The 23926-nt window shown below is 38.7% G+C and overlaps 1 protein-coding gene across 7 annotated transcripts in view; it reads left to right on the top strand.

The window, feature by feature from the left end:
• Positions 1 to 22262, top strand: part of SPAG9 (sperm associated antigen 9) — a 132983-nt gene extending 110721 nt beyond the window's left edge. For 4 of the 7 annotated variants that reach the window (XM_072938686.1, XM_015251314.3, XM_072938690.1 and 1 more), the window contains 11 exons: positions 226 to 421; positions 1731 to 1856; positions 3055 to 3135; positions 3822 to 3889; positions 5719 to 5867; positions 6713 to 6884; positions 8660 to 8773; positions 9966 to 10004; positions 10908 to 11084; positions 13582 to 13731; positions 18689 to 22262. In XM_072938686.1, coding sequence (XP_072794787.1) covers positions 226 to 421; positions 1731 to 1856; positions 3055 to 3135; positions 3822 to 3889; positions 5719 to 5867; positions 6713 to 6884; positions 8660 to 8773; positions 9966 to 10004; positions 10908 to 11084; positions 13582 to 13731; positions 18689 to 18804 — 1388 coding nt within the window. In that variant the 3' untranslated portion in view covers positions 18805 to 22262. Of the gene's footprint in view, positions 1 to 225; positions 422 to 1730; positions 1857 to 3054; positions 3136 to 3821; positions 3890 to 5718; positions 5868 to 6712; positions 6885 to 8659; positions 8774 to 9965; positions 10005 to 10907; positions 11085 to 11163; positions 11379 to 13581; positions 13732 to 18688 lie in introns of those variants that run through there. The other 3 variants (XM_072938687.1, XM_006218413.4, XM_072938688.1) reach the window with 2 other exon arrangements.
• The last annotated feature ends 1664 nt before the right edge of the window (positions 22263 to 23926 follow it).

The following is a 23926-nucleotide window of genomic DNA, read 5'->3' as shown; positions in this document are numbered from 1 at the left end:
CCTCATTAAGGACTTTACTTAGATCTTCAAGTAACAAGGATGAAAGAGGTTGAGAGAAGATGCTGTAATGAATGTTAAATGAAATCAAGAATTCTCAATTTCATTATATAGTGTGGAGAAGGGGTTGGTGGAGTGAAAGTTTTTAGAGGAGGGGTTTGTTTGGGGGAAATTATTGAGAGAAAAGCTCAAACTTGGAATAATTTGCATGTTTCATTTATTTTGTAGAAAAGGAAGCAGAAAATAGTGAGGTTGATGAAAATGTTCCAACAGCAGAAGAAGCAACTGAAGCCACAGAAGGCAATTCAGGGTCAGCTGAAGATACTGTGGACAGCGCCCAAGCTGGCGTGTACACGGAGCATGTTTTTACAGATCCTTTGGGAGTTCAAATCCCAGAAGACCTCTCACCAGTGTATCAGTCAAGGTATATACATGGGTTAACAACTTAGAAAACCAGATAAGTTCTCACATAAAAGGACCCATAATGATCTCGAGCAGCCAAAATATTCCCACTCATTGACATTGTTGTGGCGGATTTCGATGTTATTACTTATTTCCAGTAGGTCTTCATCTGTTTCTTCTACTGCATTCTCTCTGGACATATTTTCCCCTCATTTTTTCTTTACTCCTTCCAACTTAAAAAAAATCTTGCCTATGAAGTATATTAGTCAGAATCTTCCCAGTCACTTTCTTCTCTGGTATGATTTTAAAAAAATTGTTGCACTCACTGTCTTCCATTTTATGAATAACTCTTTGCCATTTTAACCCCTACCCTTACTCTCACTCCACACTGTCAGCAAAATTGGTTATTTAAGTTTCCCATGTGGGTTTGAATGACCTTTTGAATTCAGTTTTCCTACAAACATTTTATTAGAAAACAATTTGTCTTAGGCTTTTCCTTCAAAAAGTAGGTTAATCTAGGCCCATTTAGCAAATTCTTTAATAGTTTCTCTTGTCTTCTCTAGGCCTTATAGGAAGCTGACTGAGAATCTGTCTAAACTGGAGAATTTTGCAATTTAGTACTCTTCCTCATAGTGAAGAGAGCAACCAAGTGTTTATTAACATTTAAATGTTAATTTAAGAATAAAGTCATCTTTTTAGACTTACTGATTTGTTTGTTTTGAGTTTGATTGCCCACTTACATATTTTTCACTAAATGTCCTCTGGCAATCCAAAAGAAAGAATGTTTGGGATAGAGTACAATCATGTTTCAGCTCATTAACTTATTTTTGAAAATTCTTTATAATTCACCTTCCTTTATTCACAAAGGGGCCATCCTTCCTCCTCTCCTGTGGAAGAAACTCATAGAATTCAAAATAACTTTTAAGAGAGAACCTTAACTATAGTCTGGATATTAACTGCTATATTTCATTACCTTGCCTTAATTCCCTTACCTGTACCTTGGACCTCGTAGTATGTTGATAATTATTTCTGGTACAGTTGCTGAACTGTATATATATATTATCCATCCTTCCTTCCTTCCTTCCTTCCTTCCTTCCTTCCTTCCTTCCTTCCTTCCTTCCTTCCTTCCTTCTCTCTCTGTCTTGCCTGCCTGCCTGCCTTCCGTCTTTTCCTTTCTTGTTAAAATGTTTAATATAAGCATTTAACTTTGGCTTTATTGGAATTTTAGTGTTTTATTTTTAACTGTAAACTAAAATAAAGAAATGATCTATCCCTGAAAACTGTAACTAAACATATTAAGATTTTTTTCCCTTTTGTCCCACCTTTTCCAGTAATGACTCAGATGCATATAAAGATCAGTTATCAGTATTGCCAAATGAACAAGACCTGGTGAGGGAAGAAGCCCAGAAAATGAGTAGCCTTTTACCAACTATGTGGCTTGGAGCTCAGAATGGCTGGTAGGTACCAATCCTTTTAATATTAGAAATCTTATCTTTTACTTTTGCTTTTAAAATCAGAAGATACATAAAATGTGGTACATACAAATACAAGCGAAAAATGCCTATTAAAGCGAAGAATTTTATATATACACAATTCTGAGGTTATGTTGCAACTATGTCATAAGCTGGACTTGGACTTGCATTGGTTCTGAATGGTAAACCATGTGTTTGTCACAGAATGTTCCCTTTATATAATATTCTTGGAAGAAGAGGCAGAAAAAACTTTAAAATCTGGGTGATCTGGAAACAGGAGGTCCTGAACAACAAGAGACGGAGAATTACTGATGCATAGAAGGTTTATATAGGCTAAAGTATGTTCAAGGAATACCAGGGATTAAACTAACCCCTAGACTGCAAGAAGGCCCAATTTTAAATATGACTTCTTAGCAGAGTTATTAGGAAAACCAGCACAAATTACAGTCTGAAAGCTTAGGAGATGATAATGAACATTATATCTTTTGTTCACTTTGTAGTAATGTGGGGAGTCTTACAAAATTGTGTTTCCAAGGGTAAGCAGGGTCACTAGTGCATCTACAAAATGAATGTTTGGCAGACTTTTTCTGTGAAGGGTCAGATAAGAAACACGTTAGGCTTTGTGACCATATGATCTGTGTAGCAGCTCCTCAGCTTTGCTGTCGTGGTGCAGAAGCAGCCATTGCATTGGCAATATGTAAGTGAACTGGTGTGGCCATGTTCCAGTAAGACTTTATTTATGAACACTGAATTTCATATGACTCTATATGTCATGGAATATTCTTCTTTTGATTTTTACCAACCATTTATAAATGTGAAGACCGTTTTTACTTGTAGACTGTGCTAAGACAGGTAGATGGATGGGCTGTAGTTTGCCGATCCCTGATATAAACCACTCTTGTCTTTCAGAAAGTTCTAGATAGTGTAGTAGAAAAGTAAGCTTCTGAGGCGTGGGGTAACCTGAAACTAACCAACCATGCGCTGGTTCTGGCTCTTCACTCTTCGTGTGTTTGTTTGTAGCTTATTCCTCTGCCATAGGTCTCCCCTTACTCTGGTCGTCGTTTTTGCCTCAGATTTTTATGTTGCTCTTCTTTCCTCCTGAGGGAACTTTGTGTTCATTATTAGGTATAAGCAACTGCGTGATGTTCTCTATGCCTTACCAGTCTTGATTTTGTTCTTGCAGTTTGTATGTCCATTCATCTGTAGCCCAGTGGAGGAAATGTCTCCATTCTATTAAACTTAAAGATTCGATTCTCAGTATTGTGTAAGTTTTATTTTAGAAATTCTTCCTTTTAAAAATAAGTACTTTGGTATAAACTAGATTTTAAGACTATTAAGGTTAACATGTACTTCATGACTAAATCAATACTCAGATTTTTTTTTTTAACCCTCTTTATGAGTAAGATTGAAACTCTAACTGGAAAGTAAACCAGAGAACTTTAAATAGAAGAGAAAACTTGCCAGGTTGATTCCTCACCGTACGGAGACTACCTTGGGGGAGAAGCCTATTAATACTCAATAATTTATATTTGTTTTAAAATATGCCTTATACTTTGTGAATATGTTGACTAGGGCATTGATTTACTAGTTCTTTTCTACATGTTGACTATCAAAAGTCAGTTTGTCTCTTAAGTTCACAGAGCTGACTCTGTTAGTTCCACTCAAGGTGTGTGTCTCTGATCTGTGGACCTTTTGTTGACAGTCTGCGATGAGGGGAGGAACTTAGGCTAGAAAGTGAAACAGCTCAGTCATGTGCTGTTTATTTAGTTCAGCTACTATTTTCATAGCGAGACGTTCTCAGTGAAGAAAAGTGTGTGTCCACTTAGGTTCTTGTAAGCTCCTCACGTATCACGGACTGGCCTTCTAGGAACCTCTGAACTAGTTCAGTAGCATGTGGTGCCTTTCCTGTTCCCGAAAGGAGAGTTCTGAAATCCCTTTTCCTGTTTGCAGACACGTGAAAGGAATTGTGTTAGTGGCCCTGGCTGATGGTACCCTTGCAATCTTTCACAGAGGAGTTGGTGAGTTATGAACATATAATGTGCACTAAGTTGTTGCAAGAGCATTTTCAAGCAGGTTGGCTTCTTATGTTTTAAAGAAGTGATACTTAATAGGAGAAAGAATAAAGGTTTAAACTGAATACTAACCATGTATGATGTCAGTAAATATGTGAGTGCTGCCTGGAGCCATACATTAATAGTATACCTCAGTGAAAATCTGTTTACCATAATAAGCAAGTAGTCCTCATGGTCGTCTAAAATAATGTGATATGGAGGCATTTATTTTTCATTCATATACTTCTTCAATTAGAAGAAATTTAGTGAGAGGATATATTTTCTTCTGTCCAGCATTTAAAAAATAATTTGTATCCACTTACATTTGGAATATTTTTTAAAAGAATTTTTAATTGAGTAAGGTTTAATCATTTTCATGTCACATTATTTATATTTTTTCCCTTTAAATTAGTATTCCTACCATCTATAGACAGAAGGATGGTGATGTCAGAAAACTGCCTTGAATGAATTAAATTAAGGAAATTGAGCATGTTTCACTTCATTGCTGTTTGGTACATAGATCAACCAAAAGTGATACTTCCTTCCCTACCTACTAGGTTGATAGATCAGGGAAGATGATACTTAGGTGCCTAGACATTGCCGGTTAATGATTCCATAACAAAAAGAAAGGCCTGTGTTTTACCTTGTTTAGCCCCTTTACACATTTTATCTGAATTTAGGAGGGAAATTCTATTGTCATCCTCATTTATAGATGAGGAAACTGGGGCACAGAGTGTTTTAGTCACTTGTTTGTGGTTGCTCAGCTAGTGAGTATAAGAGCCTAGAAAAAATGGAATAATAAATGTTTTGATAAACTTAACCCAATGTTATATTGACAGAATAAAACAAGGTTAAATGTAAAGTCCTACATTTGAGTTCAGAAGAGTAGGGGGAGTAGATATGTCTGAAGAGTAAGAATTACCGAAAGGTTGATGTCAAATTCAGTATGAGTTAGTTAATGTCCAGAGCCTCATACAAATTAGTGTCAGAACAAGGCTGGTGATAACCCTGCTCCACTCTGGTAGAAAGACAATGTTAAATGGACCTGCACAAAACGGAGTTAGGGTGAAGGGTCCATAAATATGGTGTGTACAAAACACAGGCCAAGGATGCTTGGTTTTGAAAGGAGGAGACATAGGGCAGTAGCAATGAAGTGGGATTGGATTTATTCTGTGCTTCCATTGGGAAGACTATAGTCTGATGGGTGATTACATACAAGGAGGCAGACTAGATATGGGGAGTGTTTTTCAGATAATTAAAACTTTCTGAAAATGGAACAGCTGCTTTGTGAGACAGCATGTTTTCTCTCACTCAAATTGTTCAAGCAAAGCAGCTTCCAGTAGTTGGTTCTCCTTTGTATTTCTGTTATCACTAAAATTAGTATGTATAATTCCTAAACTGTGAGCAGTGAGTTGCCCCCGACTTTTACTCAGGAAAGTACATCAAAATGCAAGTGAGTGAGAGATTATCCCCCAAATAACCTCAAATCCATTCTAGTTCTTAAAATATTATAAACTGGTAGCTTATTACTGATTTATCACATCACTGCTGTTGAGAGCATGGAGGTCCAGGTACTGAGTGATAGGTTGGATCAGATGACCTTTGAGGTCTCTTCCAGCTTTGCAGTTTATAGAACAAGATAACTCAATCTCTGCAAATAAAGATAGACTGAATACATGGTATTTGAGAGTGCTTCATCAATAAATTTACTTACACACCCAAATAGAATGTTTCTTGAGTTAAGACTGAGTAAAGGGTGGTATGCATGAACTAATAATCTATTTCTTATTTTAAAGATGGGCAGTGGGATTTGTCAAACTATCACTTGCTAGATCTTGGACGACCTCACCATTCCATCCGATGCATGACTGTGGTACATGACAAAGTTTGGTGTGGCTATAGGAACAAAATCTATGTAGTTCAGCCGAAGGCTATGAAAATAGAGGCAAGTTAACCCATGTTTTCTGTACTTATTGAATTTGTATTACCTGAAGACTCTCAGACTAATTATTTTCAGCTTCTTCAGAAATTGTCTTCTGATTCTGTGTATTAAGGAAATTTCAGTGATACACTGACTTCTCAGCTTTCTGTGTTACTTTACCTCTCTTCCTGTTTTTGACGATGAGGATGGGAAGCAGTTGTTTTAGGGGGTTTTGGGGTTTTTTTTGTCTGTTGGTTTTTTTAAGGAAGGATTCACACATGAATGTCTAAATGTGTGTCGAAGTATCCATAGATGCATATTATTTGAACACGTCATTCTTGAAATGTTTAGTTATGTATAGATTGTTTAGGAGGACGACTCCCCAATTCTACCCCACTCCATATGTATCCAGGCAAATCCATATATGTGTTACAGATTGAGGAATAAGATTGCAGTGGGAATTTGTTGTAAAAACAGAAAACTCTTAGCATTGTTTTCTTAAAAAAAGTTATAATACGTAAATTTATTCTAGTTGTTTTTAAAAAGAAAAACATCAGGAAAACTTTAAGGTGAAAGTTCTTATCCCTTTGTCCTAAATCCTATTCCCAATCCTAGAAGCTCCAAAGTTAACCATTTAGTGTTTATTTTTCAGCTGTGTTTCTTACATGTATGTATGTGTGTGTGGTGTGTATAGTTCTTCATTTTGTTTTGCACTCTAGGATAATAGCAGTTGGGTACATAAGAGTAAACAATATTTAGGCTCCTCTTTTAATATATAATCTGTCAAATACTTATGTAAATTAGCACGGTTTTTAAACACAAACCCCAACATAATAAAGTTAACACTGTAATTGAACAATCTTTCCTAGAAATCATTTGATGCACACCCCCGGAAGGAAAGCCAAGTGCGGCAGCTTGCCTGGGTGGGTGATGGCGTGTGGGTCTCCATTCGTTTGGATTCCACACTTCGTCTCTATCATGCACACACTTATCAACATCTGCAGGATGTGGATATTGAGCCTTATGTAAGCAAAATGCTAGGTAAGCTTCCAAAGCATTTTATCTTTGTCAGCTAAAGAAAATGTTTTATTTTTAATGGTCTTAAATGCTGGGTGGAGCCAATGAATAAGTTGCCTCAGGAATAGTGAGCTTTTATCCCTAAAAGTGTCAGGCAGATGCTCCATCTACTATGTGGTTCTTGATGGGAACCTGGGATTGACACCTCTCTTATTCCCCACATCTGATCCATCACCAGGAACTGTCAAGTCTTCCCCTAAAATATGTTAAATCAGTTACATCTTTATCTCTACCACTATCCCTGTAGGCCAGGTCACCGTCCTTTCCCCAGCTGGATAACCATGAACCTCTTAATTGGTCTCCCTGTCTTCACTCCAATCAGTTTTCTGCATAGTAACCAGTGTGCAGATGTCACCGTGACATACTTCCACTTATGTAATGCCAGCCACTTTTAGAATATTTGTGCCTTTAGGTGAGGCGACATTTTGTGACATTACTAGAAGGGCTTAAATGGTCTGGACCACTCTCCTTGCTCACTGTATTCTGCCCACACTGACCGAAAACTCAAGTTCCTTCCCACTTCAAGGCCCTCACATGTGCTGTATCATCTGCCTGAGTTGTTCTTCTTAGTCCCTTTTTACTTAGCTTTCAGGTCATAGCTTACATGTCACATCCAGAAGAGACCTTTCCTGATCTCCCGGTTTGATTTAGGTCCTCTCATACTTTTTCTTCATGGGCTTATCATTACTGTGGTTGTACCAGCATCATGTGATTCTTGTTTACTGTCTTTCTCCTCCACAGACCTTACGCCCCAGGAAGGGCAGGAGCTATCTCTGGCTTGTGCCTTGCAGTGTCCTTGGCAATGTCCCAGTCCAGTGCTATATGACTGTTAGGGCTGTCATGAAGCATTTCTCTGTGAAGAGAAGTTGGACTACATCTGTGGTTTTTTAACCTTTTTAGAATTGTTGCCCTCAGAAAACCTGATGATAGCTATGTGACCTCTCCCTAGAATAAGAGATATATATACATAGTCACAAACTAATTTCAGCAGTATACTTTGACCATAGGTTAAAGATCTCTAGCTTAGACTGAATAGTATTTAAGGTTCCTTCTAACACTGTGATTCTATGGCCATACTCCCATTTCTGGTAAGTAGAACTTACGAGTGACTAAGTGCTCTTTGTCTTAAATCTGTTTTGCCTCTCAAATCCCTGAAAATAAGATCAGTTAAAAAATTCGCTTAAAATTAAAAAGTACCTTTATTCTCCCTAAATTGTATGCATATGGTATCCTAAAATTTCTAAATTGCTTTAGATCCAAATATGTAAACAAGGAAAGAGTGTAGGTTTTATTAGCAAATTCATTTCTTACCTATGCAAAGATATTTAAGGCAAGCCAGAAGAACTCTTTCAGCTTATCAAATGGAAGGACATTTGATTTCCCAATCTAGTAAAATTCTGTTTTTGTTGAGTTTTTTTGTTTGTTTTGGTTTGTTTGGTTTGGTTTTGCAGCTCCCTAACTAAATCCTCTGTATTTCCTGATCCATAGTATCTTCCTTCTGAATGATAATGTAATGCCAGCCACTTTTAGAATTTCCTTTTTTTGTTAACCTTGAATTGTCAGATAGGTGATAAAGCCAGATGAGAGTTTGCCTTGATTGATATGCACCTTCAGGAAATACCCATCTAGCTCTGGTCACATTTCCTATTTTATATTAATGCAGGTACTCTGAAGGGCTTGGAAGATAAATATCATCTACTCTAGTTTCTCAATAAAATGTTTTCTCTCCTGCTGTATAGGTACTGGAAAACTGGGCTTCTCTTTTGTGAGGATCACAGCTCTTATGGTGTCATGCAATCGATTGTGGGTGGGGACGGGAAATGGTGTCATTATCTCCATCCCATTGACAGAAAGTAAGTACATTTTTAGCTAACTGTCACAGTGCAAATAGGGGAGTTGTGGGGAATAATCATGTGTGGAATTCAGGTAGAAGGAGAAGTTTAGTTATTGGCAAATCTATGGTAATTCAGAAAATCAAGCTGATGGCAAAGAACTATTGTTCCTTCACTCTTTCTGTGAAACTTACAAACTCGAGCAAATGTATCAGGACCAATATTTATAATTTGTGAGAAACTCTTTTTTTCGTTTCAGGGATCACAGTCCTATTTCATCTTTTAAGTAATGGTTGAAGTCCATTTTTCTTTCAGCTTTATTATACCAGTATCTAGAAACACAACCTAATTACCCAGTAATTTTTCATTATCTCTGTGGCAGTTAGTTCAGGATATTCCGTTTGGCTTATTGAGGTTTGGAAAAAGTTGTGGGAGAAGTTTCTTAGGAAGTCAGCCAGCCCTTCCTTATGTTGGAGACAGGCTATCTATCCTGTATTTGAAAAGAGTGTGAACAAAATGTACATTGTATGTTTTTTATATTATGCTCCGCTATTATTCCTGTGAACAAAGTCTACATTACGTTTTTCATGTTATGTTCCATTACATTGATCATTCATTAAATAAGTGTTTCTGTGTTAAAAATTCATGGGCAGGGAATGGTCTGAAAACAAGTGCTGTAAGTTCATAAAATAAGTTAAACACCTCAGAATTTTTAGAGGGAAAGGGAAGAGGACTGGATGGTGGTATATCTGGAGCTTTTAAAGAACCTAAATTCTTAATCCCAGCTGTATTTTCTGCAGTTACTTACATATCTCTATGTGTAGGCTACTTCTTATCTCCTAAGAGATTCCAGGATCCTCAGAGTTCATTTCAGTTCTTTATAAAAGAGAGTTCCATTTTAGCATAGTTACTTGCGCAGGATTTAGGCAGTCCTCCCCAGTAAGTTCTTATTCACTGAATTGCTTTATAATTAGGAAAAACAAAATCACAGTAAAGAAAATTGTCCTTTTTGAGCACAGCTATTCTTCAGAGGCTTTGGTAGGAACTTTGTGTGTTACTTGGTATTAGACCCAGTTGGGTTTTGTTAATTTAGTTAGGAGCTTTGAGCTTCTGGCTTGCCAGATAGAAGATGCTGAGAGGAGTGGCTCATAGTAACCCTTCTCCTCCCTGTCATGCACCTCTCCATGTCCCCTTTCCTCCTTTCTCACTTTAGCCGTAATCCTTCACCAGGGACGTTTACTGGGGCTGAGGGGTAAGTGCAGATCCTGAACCAAACTCTTCTTCCTGGCTTCTCATGGCCCCCGTGAGGCCATTCTCACGTCTCTAGATACCCTCCTGAATGTTCCTAAATGTCATTCACTTGCAGTCACTGCATTGCCGCAGGTGTTTGTTTTTTTAATGTTTGTTACATGGCCACCAAACTACTGCTCAGCAGCTTAGTCTATTTATCATCCTTTGTTGCAGCTGAACTTTCTTTCAGACTTTTGTTTCCCCTCCAATAAAAAACACAAAACATCTCTGAAAACTGTCATTAATCTACATTATGTACTCTTATTACCAATCATGTTTCTTTCATTCACTTACTGGCTTATGGAATTGGGGATGTTTTGTGAGTCTGGTCATTCTAAAATAATTCAGCAAACCCATCAGTCTGGTGTAAATAAGAGCTCCTCAGTTGTACTTGCTGGATCCTTTTAAGCACAGCTTTTTACCATCTCTTAAGGGAGATACTCTTAAGACAGGAGAAAAATTGGAAGATAAGCTATAAAAATTTTACTTTAAAATATATCTATTTTTTTACTTTAAGCTCTATAACTGGTTGGTTTTCTAAAGTGAGGATTGAAAAATAAAACAGACATACCTAAGAAATCTGTTTTGTTAACTAAAAAATTTTTTTAAATTAATATGTGTGTTTAAAAAGTAAACTTAGTTATTGCTAGACTGGCAAAATCCCCTACTCCATTTACTGAGGTACTTAAAAATAACTAGCATGCTATGTATCTTTTTTTCCAGCTTTGTCTTGAATTGGCATTGCTGCCATTGTTTTATCTCAACTGGCTGTAGCTTTTAGATAATATAAGGATTAACCAGTAACCTCTTACATTATTACTGTTTTCTAGGGGATAATATTTAGTGTTTGGTTTTTCTGTTGCAGCAAATAAAACCTCAGGAGCATCGGGAAATCGTCCTGGAAGTGTCATCCGTGTATATGGTGATGAAAACAGTGATAAAGTAACACCAGGGACATTTATACCCTATTGTTCAATGGCACACGCACAGCTTTGCTTCCATGGGCACAGGGATGCTGTGAAATTCTTTGTGGCAGTTCCAGGTGAGTTAGTTTATTCTGTTGCATGTCCAGTTGATCTTTGAACTGCACGGATCCACTTATACACAGATTTTTTTTTCAGTAGTGAACACTGCTGTACTGCAAGATCCATGTTTGGTCGAATCCATGGATGCAGATTTATGAACACGAAGGAACCACGAATATGGAGGGCCAACTGTTAATTATTGTCAGATCAGATTTTTTTTAAACTAAATACTAGAATTACAGATAATTCCAAAGGAACGCATGAAATGCTCTATAAAGGAAATATGAATAAAGTGCTATAGTGATACCTGATTCAAGTTGTTTGGAATCTCTTTTCCAGCCCCAAAACAAACTTGATTTTTATTTAAGAGACTTCTTTACTTTGAAAAGCAATGGCATTATTTTGTCACTGCAGAATATCAAAAAATGATTTTGACCTAATAAAGGAGATCTCTAGAAAGAAGCCCCTTATCATCAAAGCTGTATTCAGGAGGAGATAGAAAGTGTGCTCTCGGACCTTTACCAGTGTTGTGGCAAAGAGCAGTGGACTAGGAGTCTGGGGATTTGGGTCTTGCCACTCGCCTTGTTGTCTCGAGCAGGTTGCTTAACCTCTGATACTCATTTCTTCATTTCCTAAGTAGATGTGATTAATATCTTCTCTACCGGCCTCATTTGTTGTGAAGACTAATGAAAATGCTTTGGGAACTATAAAGCACCATCTCGATGAAAGGTGGTAGTGGTGACGTCCAGTGAAAAATGTCTCATCCATTGAGACTACTAAAATGATATTACTGACGGTCTGTAAGCAGGACCTATGTTTTGAAACTTTCCCCCTGTAAGAGGCAAGTTTAGGAGTTAGACCAAGTTAAAATCTGGCTTTGCTACACCAACCGTGTGACACTGGACATCGTTGTATCTCAGTATATTAGTCAGGGTTCTACAGAAAAACAGAACCAATAGGGTGTGTATGTGTGTGAGATCAATTTAAGGAATTGGCTCATGTGATTATGGGGGCTGGCAAGTCTGAAATCTGCAGGGCAGGTTGGCAGGCTGGAGGCCAAGGGAAGAGCTGATGTTTGCACCTCGAGTCTAAAGGCAGCCTGGAGGCAGAATTCCCTTTTCCTTGGGGGACATATCTTTTTCTCTAAGGCCTTCAACTGATAGGCCCACCCACATTATGGAGAGCAATCTGCTTTGTTCGAAATCCAATTTCAGTGTTCATTGTGTCTTTTAAAAAACCCTTTATAGCAGTATCTGGGTTGGAGTTTGACTAAATGTCTGGGCACCATAGCCTAGCTGAGTTGACACATAAAATTAACCATCACTTCTGCAACTTGTTTCTTGTTTTTGAGATTTGTTAATATTTATACATAAAAGTCTAGTTCATTCACTTAACTGTGGTATTCTAATATCTGAATAAATGTGCTGTCTTTTATCCATTCTCCTGGGAATGGACCTCTGAGTCCCCCTGCTACCCCCTCCACCCACCGTGAAAAACAATACGGCAGTAGTCCTTCTTGTGCATATGGGAAAGTCTTTTCTGTTGGGTAAAATCTGGAAGTAGAATTGGCAGCATTGTTGTTTGTTGACCAGTTGGCCCTAAGGATTAAACCATTCAGGTTGATCTTATTTTCATATCACTGTGCTTTTGCTTCTGTGGCAGAACTAACTAGTCACTAACAGACGTTATCTCTAGCAGTCTTGATTTCCTCCAGCATGAGGCACTGTGGAAATAAATTAAACTGTCCTCTCCATGTCCAACATAAATTAATTTTTTATGAAGTGTATCACATCATGGGACTGTGTCCTGCTGTCTCGTAGAGGCATGATCTCTATAGTTTGACCAAAAGACAGCAGATCTGGCAAGGACAAACACTCCACACTCAAAGCTTTCTAAGAGGAATGTCATAGAGATTATTCTGTGAATAATATTTCAAGGTTTCTCTCTATCGATAATTTCATGCTCAAGAATTCCACCTTAGAATTTAAATGTTAGAACAAACGAAATAGTTACCAGTAACTTTTATTTGCATAATTAAATTAAAAATAAGATGTAGTTTTCTTAAATATGAGGAAGACCATGGATTTAAAATCAGTTCAAACATTAATTATGAATATCCAAACTTATAAGGCTTAAGCTTAGGACCCTTCTGTCTCTTTCCACAACACATTTACCCTTTTAGGGTAACACATTTACTCTTCCACTGTCCCTTAGATGAAACAAGGTAGATTATAATAGTCTGAAGCAAGCAGCTAAGACCAGCCTAGCCATATACAGACCTTGTACTGGATTCTGGACCTATTCCAGCTTTGGTACAAAAAAGACTTTACTTAAGTTTTCTGAGTGAGCTTTTGTGACCTTTATAGATGTTTTCTGATCATGCAGAACCTTCTAACATTGGTTGTATTAAAATATGCTCTTTTGTTTAGCTTTCTGAAAACATTCAGAAAAAAATGAGTCTTCCCCACCCCAGTCTGCGATAAGTAACAATCACCTCTGTTTCTATATAAATAGGTCAAGTCATCAGCCCACAAAGTGGCAGTAGTGGTGCAGATCTGACAGTTGACAAAGCAGGGCCATCTCCACAGGAGCCTGGCAACCAGACGCCCTTGAAGTCTATGCTTGTCATCAGTGGAGGAGAGGGCTACATTGACTTCCGAATGGGTAAGTCATTGGTTCTGGGAGCTCAGTTCTGTGGTGTGGATTTTCACCCACAGCAAACAAGAAACTCTGATAAGTCATTTCTAAGAGGTTTTCTATGAAGTCTTTTTTTTTTTTAACTTTTATTGAGTTATAGTCATTTTACAATATTGTGTCAAATTCTAGTGTAGAGCACAATTTTTCAGTTATATATGAACATATATATATTCAGTCATGTCTTTTTCACTATGAGCTACCACAAGATCTTGTTTATATTTCCCTGTGCTATACAGTATACTCTTGTTGATCTATTCTACATTTTAAAATCCCAATCTGTCCCTTCCCACCCCCCGCCCCCCTGGCAACCACAAGATTGTATTCTATGTCTGTGAGTCTGCTTCTGTTTTGTATTTATATTTTGCTTTGTTTTTTTTTTTTTGTTTTGTTTTTAGATTCCTCATATGAGTGATCTCATATGGTATTCTTCTTTCTCCTTCTGACTTACTTCACTTAGAATGACATTCTCCAGGAACATCCATGTTGCTGCTAATGGCGTTATGTTGTCAGTTTTTATGGCTGAATAGTACTCCATTGTATAAATATACCACATCTTCTTTACTCAATCTGTTGATGGACATTTAAGCTGTTTCCATGTCTTGGCTATTGTAAATAGTGTGGCTATGAACATTGGGGTGCAGGTGTCATCCTGAAGTAGGGTTACTTCTGGATGTATGCCCAGGAGTGGGATTCCTGGGTCATATGGTAAGTCTATTCCTAGTCTTTTGAGGAATCTCCATAATGTTTTCCACAGTGGCTTTCCTTGCTTCCCTCTCCCACTCTTAATGATTCAGATGTCTTCTTTTACAATTTTGTGTTTATTCTTTTTGTAATTCATGGCAGTTATCTCCTTTCCAGTTATGAGTTTCTCATTTTTGTAGCATCCTGCTTCTTTTCTGTGTAGAGTAGACCTGCCAATATTTCTTTTAGCATGGGTTTAGTGTTGCTAAACTCTTAGTTTTTGCTTGTCTGTGAAGTTCTTTATCTCTCCTTCTATTCTAAAGGATAGCCTTGCTGGATAGAGTATCCTAGGCTGCATCTTTTTTTCATTCAGGACTTTGAGTGTATCTTGCCACTCCCTTCTGGCCTGTAGTGTTTATGTAGAGAAATTAGCTGAGAGCCTTATGGGGGTTCCCTTGTAACTCACTCTTTGTTTTCCTCTTGCTGCCTTTAGGATCATTTCTTTATCCTTGACTCCAGGCATCTTGATTACAATGTCTTGGTGTGGGTCTGTTTGGGTTCTTCCTGTTTGGGACCCTCTGAGCCTCCTGTAGTTGGATATCTGAATCCTTTAGGTTTGGGAAGTTTTCAGTCATGATTTCTTCAAAGACCTTTTCAATTCCCTTTGTTCTTTCTTCCTCTTCTGGAACCCCTATTATGTGTAGATTGGCACGCTTTATATTACCCCATAGGTCCCTTATATTGTTTTAATTGTTTTTTATTTGTTTTTCTTTCAGCTGTTCTGATTGGGTGCTTTCTGTTGTCCTGTCTTCTAGGTCACTTATTTGTTCCTTTGCATTATCTAGCCTGCTTTGTACAGCCTTTAGGTCAGATCTCATCTCAGCAAATGAGTTTACTAATTCTACCTGGTTCTTCTTTATAGCTTCTGTTTCATTTTTACATATTTTATATCTCTAAACACTATTTCTTTTAGTTCCTTCAGTACTTTGATCAGTCCTTTTTTGAAATCTTGATCTAGTAGGCCATCAATGTCTATTTCCTTGATTGTACTTTCAGGGGATTTCTCTGGATCTTTTAATTGGGAGTGGTTCCTCTGCTTCTTCATATTGCTCATATCTCTCTGGCACTGTGGCTTAAGGAGTATCAGTTATCTAGTTCTGGAGACGGTGTGCTCTTAATGATTTTATAGAGAGGTCTTCGTGTCTTCACCCTGTTTCGCGAACTCAGCTTGCTGTTTCCAGAGGCCCTCTGTTGGCGCCCTCTTCTGTGCTGCTCCCAGTGGCTGTCGGCTAGCAGATCGCACCCCCTCCCAACACTGGATCAGGTGCTGAGCTCTTACAGGGTGGGCAGGCAGATCACTCCCCCTCCAGATGCCGCAGTCAGATGCTGCACTCGGGGGAGGCAGGTGGGTAGATCGTGCCCCCTCCCAGCACCATTGTCAGGTGCTGCGTTCCTGCCAGGAAAGCGGGTTGCTGCCCCCCCTTTCCCTGCGCTGGTCGTTTTGCTGCTTTGTGCCGCTGCCTGCTCTGCCTTGGGTTGGCGTTCTGAAGGCGGGCTCGGGAAGACCGAGGAACAGCCCCGTCTCTGCTCCGTGCCAAATCTCAGCTCCTTATTTGTCTTGGCAGTGCGAGTTCTCTGAGGGACCAGGGCAGAAAGATCCTATCTGCCTCAGGTTGTAAACAAGTCTCAGTCCTGTCTAGGAGGTTGCAGAGCCCCCGGGTGTGGATTCAGGTCTCGGCCCCGCCCCTGGCCGGGCGCTGCACACAGGAAGAGAGGGCGGCTGTGGCTGTGCCCCACCTCTCTTCTCGCGAGAAGTGCCAGTAATGGCGGCGCGGGTCCGAGGAGACAAAGGTTATGGTGCCCCTCCCCCCAGGCCACACTAGCCGTGTTGCCTTGCTTTTTTTGCAATTTATGTGGGACTGAGGTTGTTCTACTCCGTATCCCCTCCGAGCCACGGCGTGCAGCACCCTGTGGTCCCCTGGGGCTGCCTCAGTGCAGCCGCCCCAGTCCTCTGCCCAGCTCGGCCACCTGTCCTGGCCCCAGCTGCCAGCTCGCATCTCAGGCTGGGTGTCATGGGGACCCTTTGTGCCCGTTTAACTCAGTTCTGTCAGTCAAGGGGTGCTCAGGGCAGATCTGAGCCTTGGAGGCTCCCCCTCCATCCCGCTGGCCTCTCCGTTGGAGAGGGGAGCCCCAGCGAACGAACGCCAGTCCTCCTTTGCTGCTCCCTCCCCGCGGGATCGGTCCCGCACTGTTTTGCTTTTTCTTCTTTCTTTTTTCCTTTTCTCCTACCAGATTTTTGGCGTCTTTGCCTTTCGAAGAGGGAGATGTTCTATGGGAGTTCCACAGGTGCTCTGGTTGGCTGAGTGGGTCCGTAGATGTGAGTTTTGGTGTATTTGTGGGAGAGGGTGAGCTACAAGCGTCTTTCTACTCCACCATCTTGCTTCTCTCTCCCTTCTATGAACTCTTTACTTGGAAAATGACTTTTAATAAATTTCTCTTTTTTCCTGCTTTCATTTTTTTTTATACCAAGGTATATGTATTTGTTTGAATGAGCATCAGAAAATAGCAGAGTTTGGGCGTATATTGAGGTTTATGTCAAGAGAATAAAATATGGAGTCAGAAGGCCTTGGGCAAATCATTCAACCTCCCAGAACCTCAGTTTCCTCACTTGCTAAGTGGAGAAATAAAAAATACTTCATAAAGTGTTGTTTGTAACCAAATTGATTTCATTTGTTCATTTTCTCACTTTATAAACATTAATTAGCTACTCTGTGGCTGTCAGCCTTAAGCTTGAAATATAGAAACAAATCAAAGCTTCCCTCGAATAAATTACGGAACAGTACAGAGATAGAAAATGTTAATACATTATGGTGTTACAGGACTAGATAAGCAATATGATGGGGAATTGGTAACTAACAGACGAGAAATATGGACAGTTTACTCAGAAATAAGGACTACCAGAACGGAATCAACAGATCTGGAGGGAGAGGAATGAGATCTGTTGGACATACTGACCTTGAAGCCCATGGAAACTGGGAGTTACCTAGATGGGTGTCCACCGGGCTTTAGGGTCTAAGGGTTTTATATCTCAGGAGGGAGAGATTTGGAGGCTCTTGGCATGAAGTGGTGCTAAAATCCTCAAGGGTTGATGAGTTCACTCAAGGAGAATATATATGTAGGGACTAGAAGCAGAGGTTCTAGGATAGAACCCTGTTTTGATAGTCCATTTAAACAATCATTAGAGTTTATGACGGGATCTAAGAAGGAATGGTCAGAGATGATTCAAAGAAAACAGAGAATTGATGTTTATGAAAGTGTGGTGCTCTTTAAATGTAAAGCACTGTGATGTAAATTTATTTGCTGTAAATAAAGGGACCTTTTGGTCTGGCCTAAAATCACAGTGACTCAGAAAGTTTCTAAATAAAAGGCTTTGGAGAATATAATGTTGTAGATTGGTGACAAATATTTATTTATTTGTTTGTTTGTTTGTTTATTTAGACAAATACTTTAAAGCTTTGCTAAAAGAATATAAAATTTAGAGTCATGTAAATGACAGGGTGCCACGTGTAATCGGTATAAACTAAAATATCTGATGCAAAAGGCTCATTGACATTTTTAAGGCAGGGCTTTTAATGTTAAATTTAGGAATTGATTGATTCTGGTGTTAGCAGAAATGAAGTCACTTCAAAGTGTTTTAAATAATTGATTATTGTTGCCAAATTCCTTTATAGAAATGGATTTCACTTGGCTAGGGTGATTTTTGAAACTTTTTTTTTCGAGTACAGTGTGGCAGTTGGAACTATGCTAAGGAGTAATTTAATGAAACCTTTAAATGGTTTTTCCATTTCCACTAAAAATTCCTTCCATTGTGGATCCTAAAAATAACATAAAAATTGCTTAACCAGGTTTGTCAATAACTCTAGGTAATCCAGCCTGAAAAGCAGATTTGTCTTAAAGCGTAGGTTAATTTTATTTTTTTTAAGTTGAATTTGATCTTTTTTTGTTCTATTTCCGTTTTTATATCCTATAATAATTTTTAACAATGAGAAATTGATCCTCAGTAGTTCTTTTCAGAAGTTAAGCAGTGACGATTCTGACTCAAGGCATTTCTTTTACTGTGTTCTCTGAAACGGGTGTCAGACAAGTTTTATGCATACTGCTCGTGGACTAACCATGAGTCTGATGTACATCGGCTTGCATCTTCCGTGCTTAACCTAACCTGAGTCTCCTTATCATCTACCAGGTGATGAAGGTGGAGAATCAGAGCTTCTTGGAGAGGATCTTCCACTTGAACCCTCTGTCGCCAAAGCAGAAAGGAGTCACTTGATAGTGTGGCAAGTGATGTATGGTAGTGAGTGAACCCATAGGAAACAGGTGGTGACAGGGAACCATCTCTTCTGCATGGTTTATTTTCCCTTTTCCCCTTTATTTAATGCTCTCGTTGTGACATAAGTTTCACCACACAATGTGTGAGCATTTTTTTTCTGTTAACTTTATGCTACAGAATCTGTCTGACAGTAACAATACAGGAACTAGCACCAGTGTCATAGGCAATTTCAGTATGTCATGAACAAATCAAAGAATGTTTACTTTCTGCAAACTGGTGAATTATAGAAAGCAATCCAGATGTGGTTTACTTTGCCACAGCTAATGTCACTCACTTCATTTGATGGGGTCACTTTATAGCTGTCACTAATAATGGAATTAATGGAAACACTTGATAAATGAAACTGTACCATTAAGTAGAATAGTAGTTTTCCCCAATGTATTGTAAAATTGACACAAACTAATATCAGGTGGATTATTAAGATTTATCTAAATGTCCCAAGAGGGCTAAAAGCTAACTGTAAATTAACTTTCACTTTCAAATCTGACAAATCTTGTTTATATGGTATATAAAACTTTGTTTTCATCAGATTTTGCGGGGGGGTTTTATATTAAAGAAATTAAGACTACACTATTTAAATAAAAGTTTCTTGTTTCTGACTTATTAGAGCTCTAAGTTTGAGGCCTGCTTCTCTGAATATTGTTTGTTTTTTGTTTGTTTTGGAGACTAGTCTCACTCATTTTCACACTGACATGTTTGAATGGTTTATTATTTATAAGGCTTAGAAGATACACTTCTGCAAGGGGAGGTTTTTTCTTTGTGTTTTGTTTTGTTTTAAAAAATTGTGTTTTGGATTTCTCATACCAGTGGATGGTAGTCGTTGGATGAATTTTTTCCATGTAAAAATTAACTTGTTTACCACTTGTTCTTGGACTGCTCTTACCAGTAATAAGAGTTAAGCTGTAGTGGGGATGGAGTATGGCCTAGCGAACTGAATGAGAGATTTGATTAGAAACGCTATTTTCTCTTGTTCTGTATAAAACTGTACAACTACTAACACTTGATATTTTGTATGTAAATGGCATTTAAGCTTTTGTTCCCTTTTGAGATTAAAATGCCAGGAAAACTATGAAGGAGAAGACAAAGCCAAAATAGCATAAAGTAAAAGTTGACATTACATCTTTTCACTCACAATGCCCCTTAGAAAACAGAGTCTGGATTTAATTGATTTTCTTATTTAATAAGTTTTTAAGAGCCATTTTGCTGCAGTTTTTCCTTCTCAAACTTCTTAAAAATGTATAATTTACCATTTCTTATTCATTACTTTAAGCAAAGCTAAATATAAGTTTAAGTACTATTTTAAAGTATAAATTTATTGGATAAAGGCCTCCAGTCATCAGAAGGACTACTTCAGAAAAAGGAACCAACGAAGGTCTCAGATGTCTGAGCATCCTCAAGGACCAGGGACTTTTTTCCTGAACTGTCATGGAAAGATATTTGCAAAAAGTACTACCAGTATCTTTTAAACATATAAATGATTAGGCCTGATTATAAAATACACAGGATTTAATGTGTTGAATCTGCCTTTGGATCCACTTGACCAACATGTATCTATAAGCACATTGTGTACACAGTACAATTGTGGCCACTTCAGATGTCTAGAAGGAAAAAACTGTTTTGGTAAAAGCTGTATAAAAAGGATAATTTTTTGCTTGAGCTACTTAGTCACTTTTCTTCAGGGCACCGAAACTTAGGTCCCTTTTGCATAGCTTATAAGCTGTACTTTTATTTTATTTTAAATCTGAGTCATTTTCGGCAATATTTTAAGGAAAAAAACCCCACGTCATTAAACATTTTTGGGGAATGTTGTATAAATCCACAAAAGAGACACCAAAGTGTTTGGGAATTTTAATCCCAAGAGGTAAACATCCCAGAGTCAGGCCCCATTTGCTGTTCAGTCTTTTACATGTTTCTATGACAATGTAATTTAGGAGATCAGGTGTTAAACATGACAAATGCAAACATGTTACAATAGGTGTTTTATTGCTCTTTTTAAACTTACTGGCTTTAACTTAAGGAATATAGGTATGTAGTTATTTTATCTAAAGCTGTTAGATATCTGTGGCCCTGTTAATTAACTTCAGGGGCTAGAGAGAGTACAGAAATGCCTGTACGATTTGTTTTAAGGGCTTGTCTTTATATTTGTAATTTCAGTTAAATATTTTCTAAGATTGCTTTACCTTTTCCCCAATAGTAGGTTTATATTCTTGTAACATTCACTTTGGTCAAGGTGGTAACCTTGGGAAGAAAATGCCAAAATATAAGCTTCTTGCAAGCAGCAAGTAGTTGGTGGAATCTGCCGGTAGCTACCACTTCAGTAGTGAAGAGGCTTGAGTACCGTGGCTTGGTCTCTCCATGTTAAAAAAAAAAAAAATTACCCCTATTGGAAGAAATAAGGAATATTGAGAATTTTCTCATTTTGTTATGCTTGGGTTATGTATTATGTTGAACCATGTGAAATTGCTGATGTTCAACATTGCTGATCTACAGAAATGGCAGTGTCATATACATCAACCTAGTACTTACTGCTAAATGCAGGTTAGAATTCCTATGAGGCAAAGGGAGAATATTGTTTAGGAACTCAGTGTTGAGAGTGTCTTCCTCTAATTCGTGTGGATCTAAAATTTTTTAATAGAAATAAATATCTTAGTAGCTGCAGCTTGTTGAGAGTGTAAAACATTTTGAGCACAAAATTTGCAGCACATAACTTTTCAGATGAAGCATGTTTGCATAGAAAAGGTTAAAATACATTCTCTCAGTTGCTGTGTTGTTCATTTCTTGTAAAGGTCTACCTACGTTTGAGAATAGACCCTTTAACATAGGCTGCCTTAGTGACAAAACAAAGCAAAACGATTGTCTCATAATATAACTGTCCTAAAGAATGTGTGTCTTGCAAATGCTGTGGAACTGAATATTTGTTTTCTTGGAGTGTTATGACTGTTACCAAAGGACTCAACCAGATTTTGGGCTCTTCTTAATTGATCATGTTGAGAAAGGGACTTATCTTGGTCCCAGTTTGAAACAAGGGAAGAGTAGAGAGAATTAAATGTGGAAATCGTAAATGCTTTTCTAACAGGGTTATGCTATTTTGTAACACTAAATGTCTTTTTCTTTCTTTTAAAAAATTGTTTTTATTATTAATTTTGTCATACATTTCTCAATATTTGAATATATTTTAACCATTTTATGTTCTGAATTTTTTTGTCCTAGACATTTTATTCAGAGTTTTACTTGCCTCTATAATCTGAAAAATGGGTTCTAGAGTGTCTGTCCCACTTGCTGTCTCTTAGAGGCTGATGCTTCATTTCTGTGAGCAAAAATGCTCATTTAGCAATGTAGTTATTTCAGTATTTATTTCTTTTATGGAATCCCTGGGGTTCAGAATGTAACTTTGTACATGAAATATATATAAATATGTATATGAAACATGTATGAGGTTCAGTGTGTTTTGTTTTTGCCTTTCGTAGGGGTCTGAACTTGATTTTTACTTGAAAGTCCAGTAATCATTCCCTGTCAAACATGTCAATTCTGAGGGTCAGGACTGTCGCCATTTGGCATTGGCTAAAGGTGAGCAGTGAGGAATACACGAAGAACGTGTTTGCTTGGCTCACGTGTTTAAGTGAGATATGAGTAATAGACAGTAGGGCGTTCTAGAAATGTGGGTGTGCTGAGTAACAACCCACACATGATACCAAGTATACCATTTGCCAGATTACTCAGTAATAAGCGGCAGGCTGTAATGTAGATGTTAATAATATGGTGTGCTTATTTGTGATCCATTTGCTTGGGAGAGACTGGAAGGAAGGACGATTATAAGCCTGATCATGTGGTAGCACGGTGTGCATTCATGTTCAGCGCAGTGTGTTTAGTCTCATGCCGTGTATTTTGTTTACAGGAAGTGGGGTTCTGACGGGATAGTAATAGTAGCCCTGATTGGCATGTCAGTAGGGCAGTTCACTAGATGAAGGTCATAGCCAGTGAGGGTGGATGCTCCAGAAATGAGTTAATAGCCTGTCTCATTCCTACTTTGCAGGACCTTACCTAACTGCCCCTTGGAGTCCTTTGGGGCCTGCCAAGCCATTGCTTTAGAAACTGATTTTTTTTTTTTGAGGCTCATTTAGTTATATTCCTGATCCAGCCAGTCTCTAGTGAGAGACTAGGATAGCAGCACAGGACAGCAAATAATTCATTTTAATTTTCTTGGGGGAACAGGACAGGAGTCCTGTCCTCTTCACTGGAACTGTCACGCTCAGTCCCACCCAGTGGCGAAACTGCCTTTCCAACCTTAATGGAGCGATTCTGCCTAAGCCTCCAAGGTCTCCCTCATCCAGCCCCCAGGCCTCTCACACGCAGCGGAGGCAGGAGAGCCCTGGCAATCACGAAAGCATGGGCTCCACTTCGAGCAGTGGCCAGCTATTAGGAAAGGTCTTGCAGTTAAGGAACTCCTCAGAATGCCTTAAACATTCGTTAATCGATACAGTTCAGTTTTTAAACTGCCTTCCTTTACAGACGTAGTGGTAGCAGGCCAAGAAGGCAGTAGAAGACCTGAGCAGGCCCTGCCCCCTGGGCCCCTGGACCACTCACTTGGACATAGCACCCCAGAGCCACCCACAAAGGCATAAAACCACCCCAGACCTGTTGAACTGGCCGTGGGCGTCTGTGAAGTGTGGTGAGTGAGTGTAGCTCAGGTTGAGGACTGCTGCTTTAGCATCTTTGGACCTTAGTTCTCACATGTGTTAGACGAGGGTGGTTTACCCAGATGATCTTTAAAAAAATTCTAGCTCTAACCTTTTCTGGGTCTGTGACCCTGGTTCTACTTTGCCTTGGTGTGTTGTCTATACAGATACCAGCCCTACCTGCTTGCAGGTCCACGGTTGCCCCAGTCCCCCATGAGGCCCAGGGATCAGGCGGGTGGGATTGGATTACTTAGAAAATCCAATTTATCAGAACATCACTGGACAAAAGGAGCCAGATAGTGTGGGTCCTTGCTTTTATATCCAAGCAGAACATTGGCTCCCCACCAAAGACAAAAAGTAGTTAAGATTTGATTTGAGGCCTCAAGGGAGAAGAGGACCAGTAAGCCTCAGCTCACCG

Source organism: Vicugna pacos, chromosome 16 (assembly GCF_048564905.1).
Source record: "Vicugna pacos chromosome 16, VicPac4, whole genome shotgun sequence".
In the NCBI taxonomy this organism is placed as follows: domain Eukaryota; kingdom Metazoa; phylum Chordata; class Mammalia; order Artiodactyla; family Camelidae; genus Vicugna; species Vicugna pacos.
The sequence above is the reverse complement of the archived record's forward strand: the minus strand, read 5'-3'. Positions and strand labels throughout refer to the sequence as shown.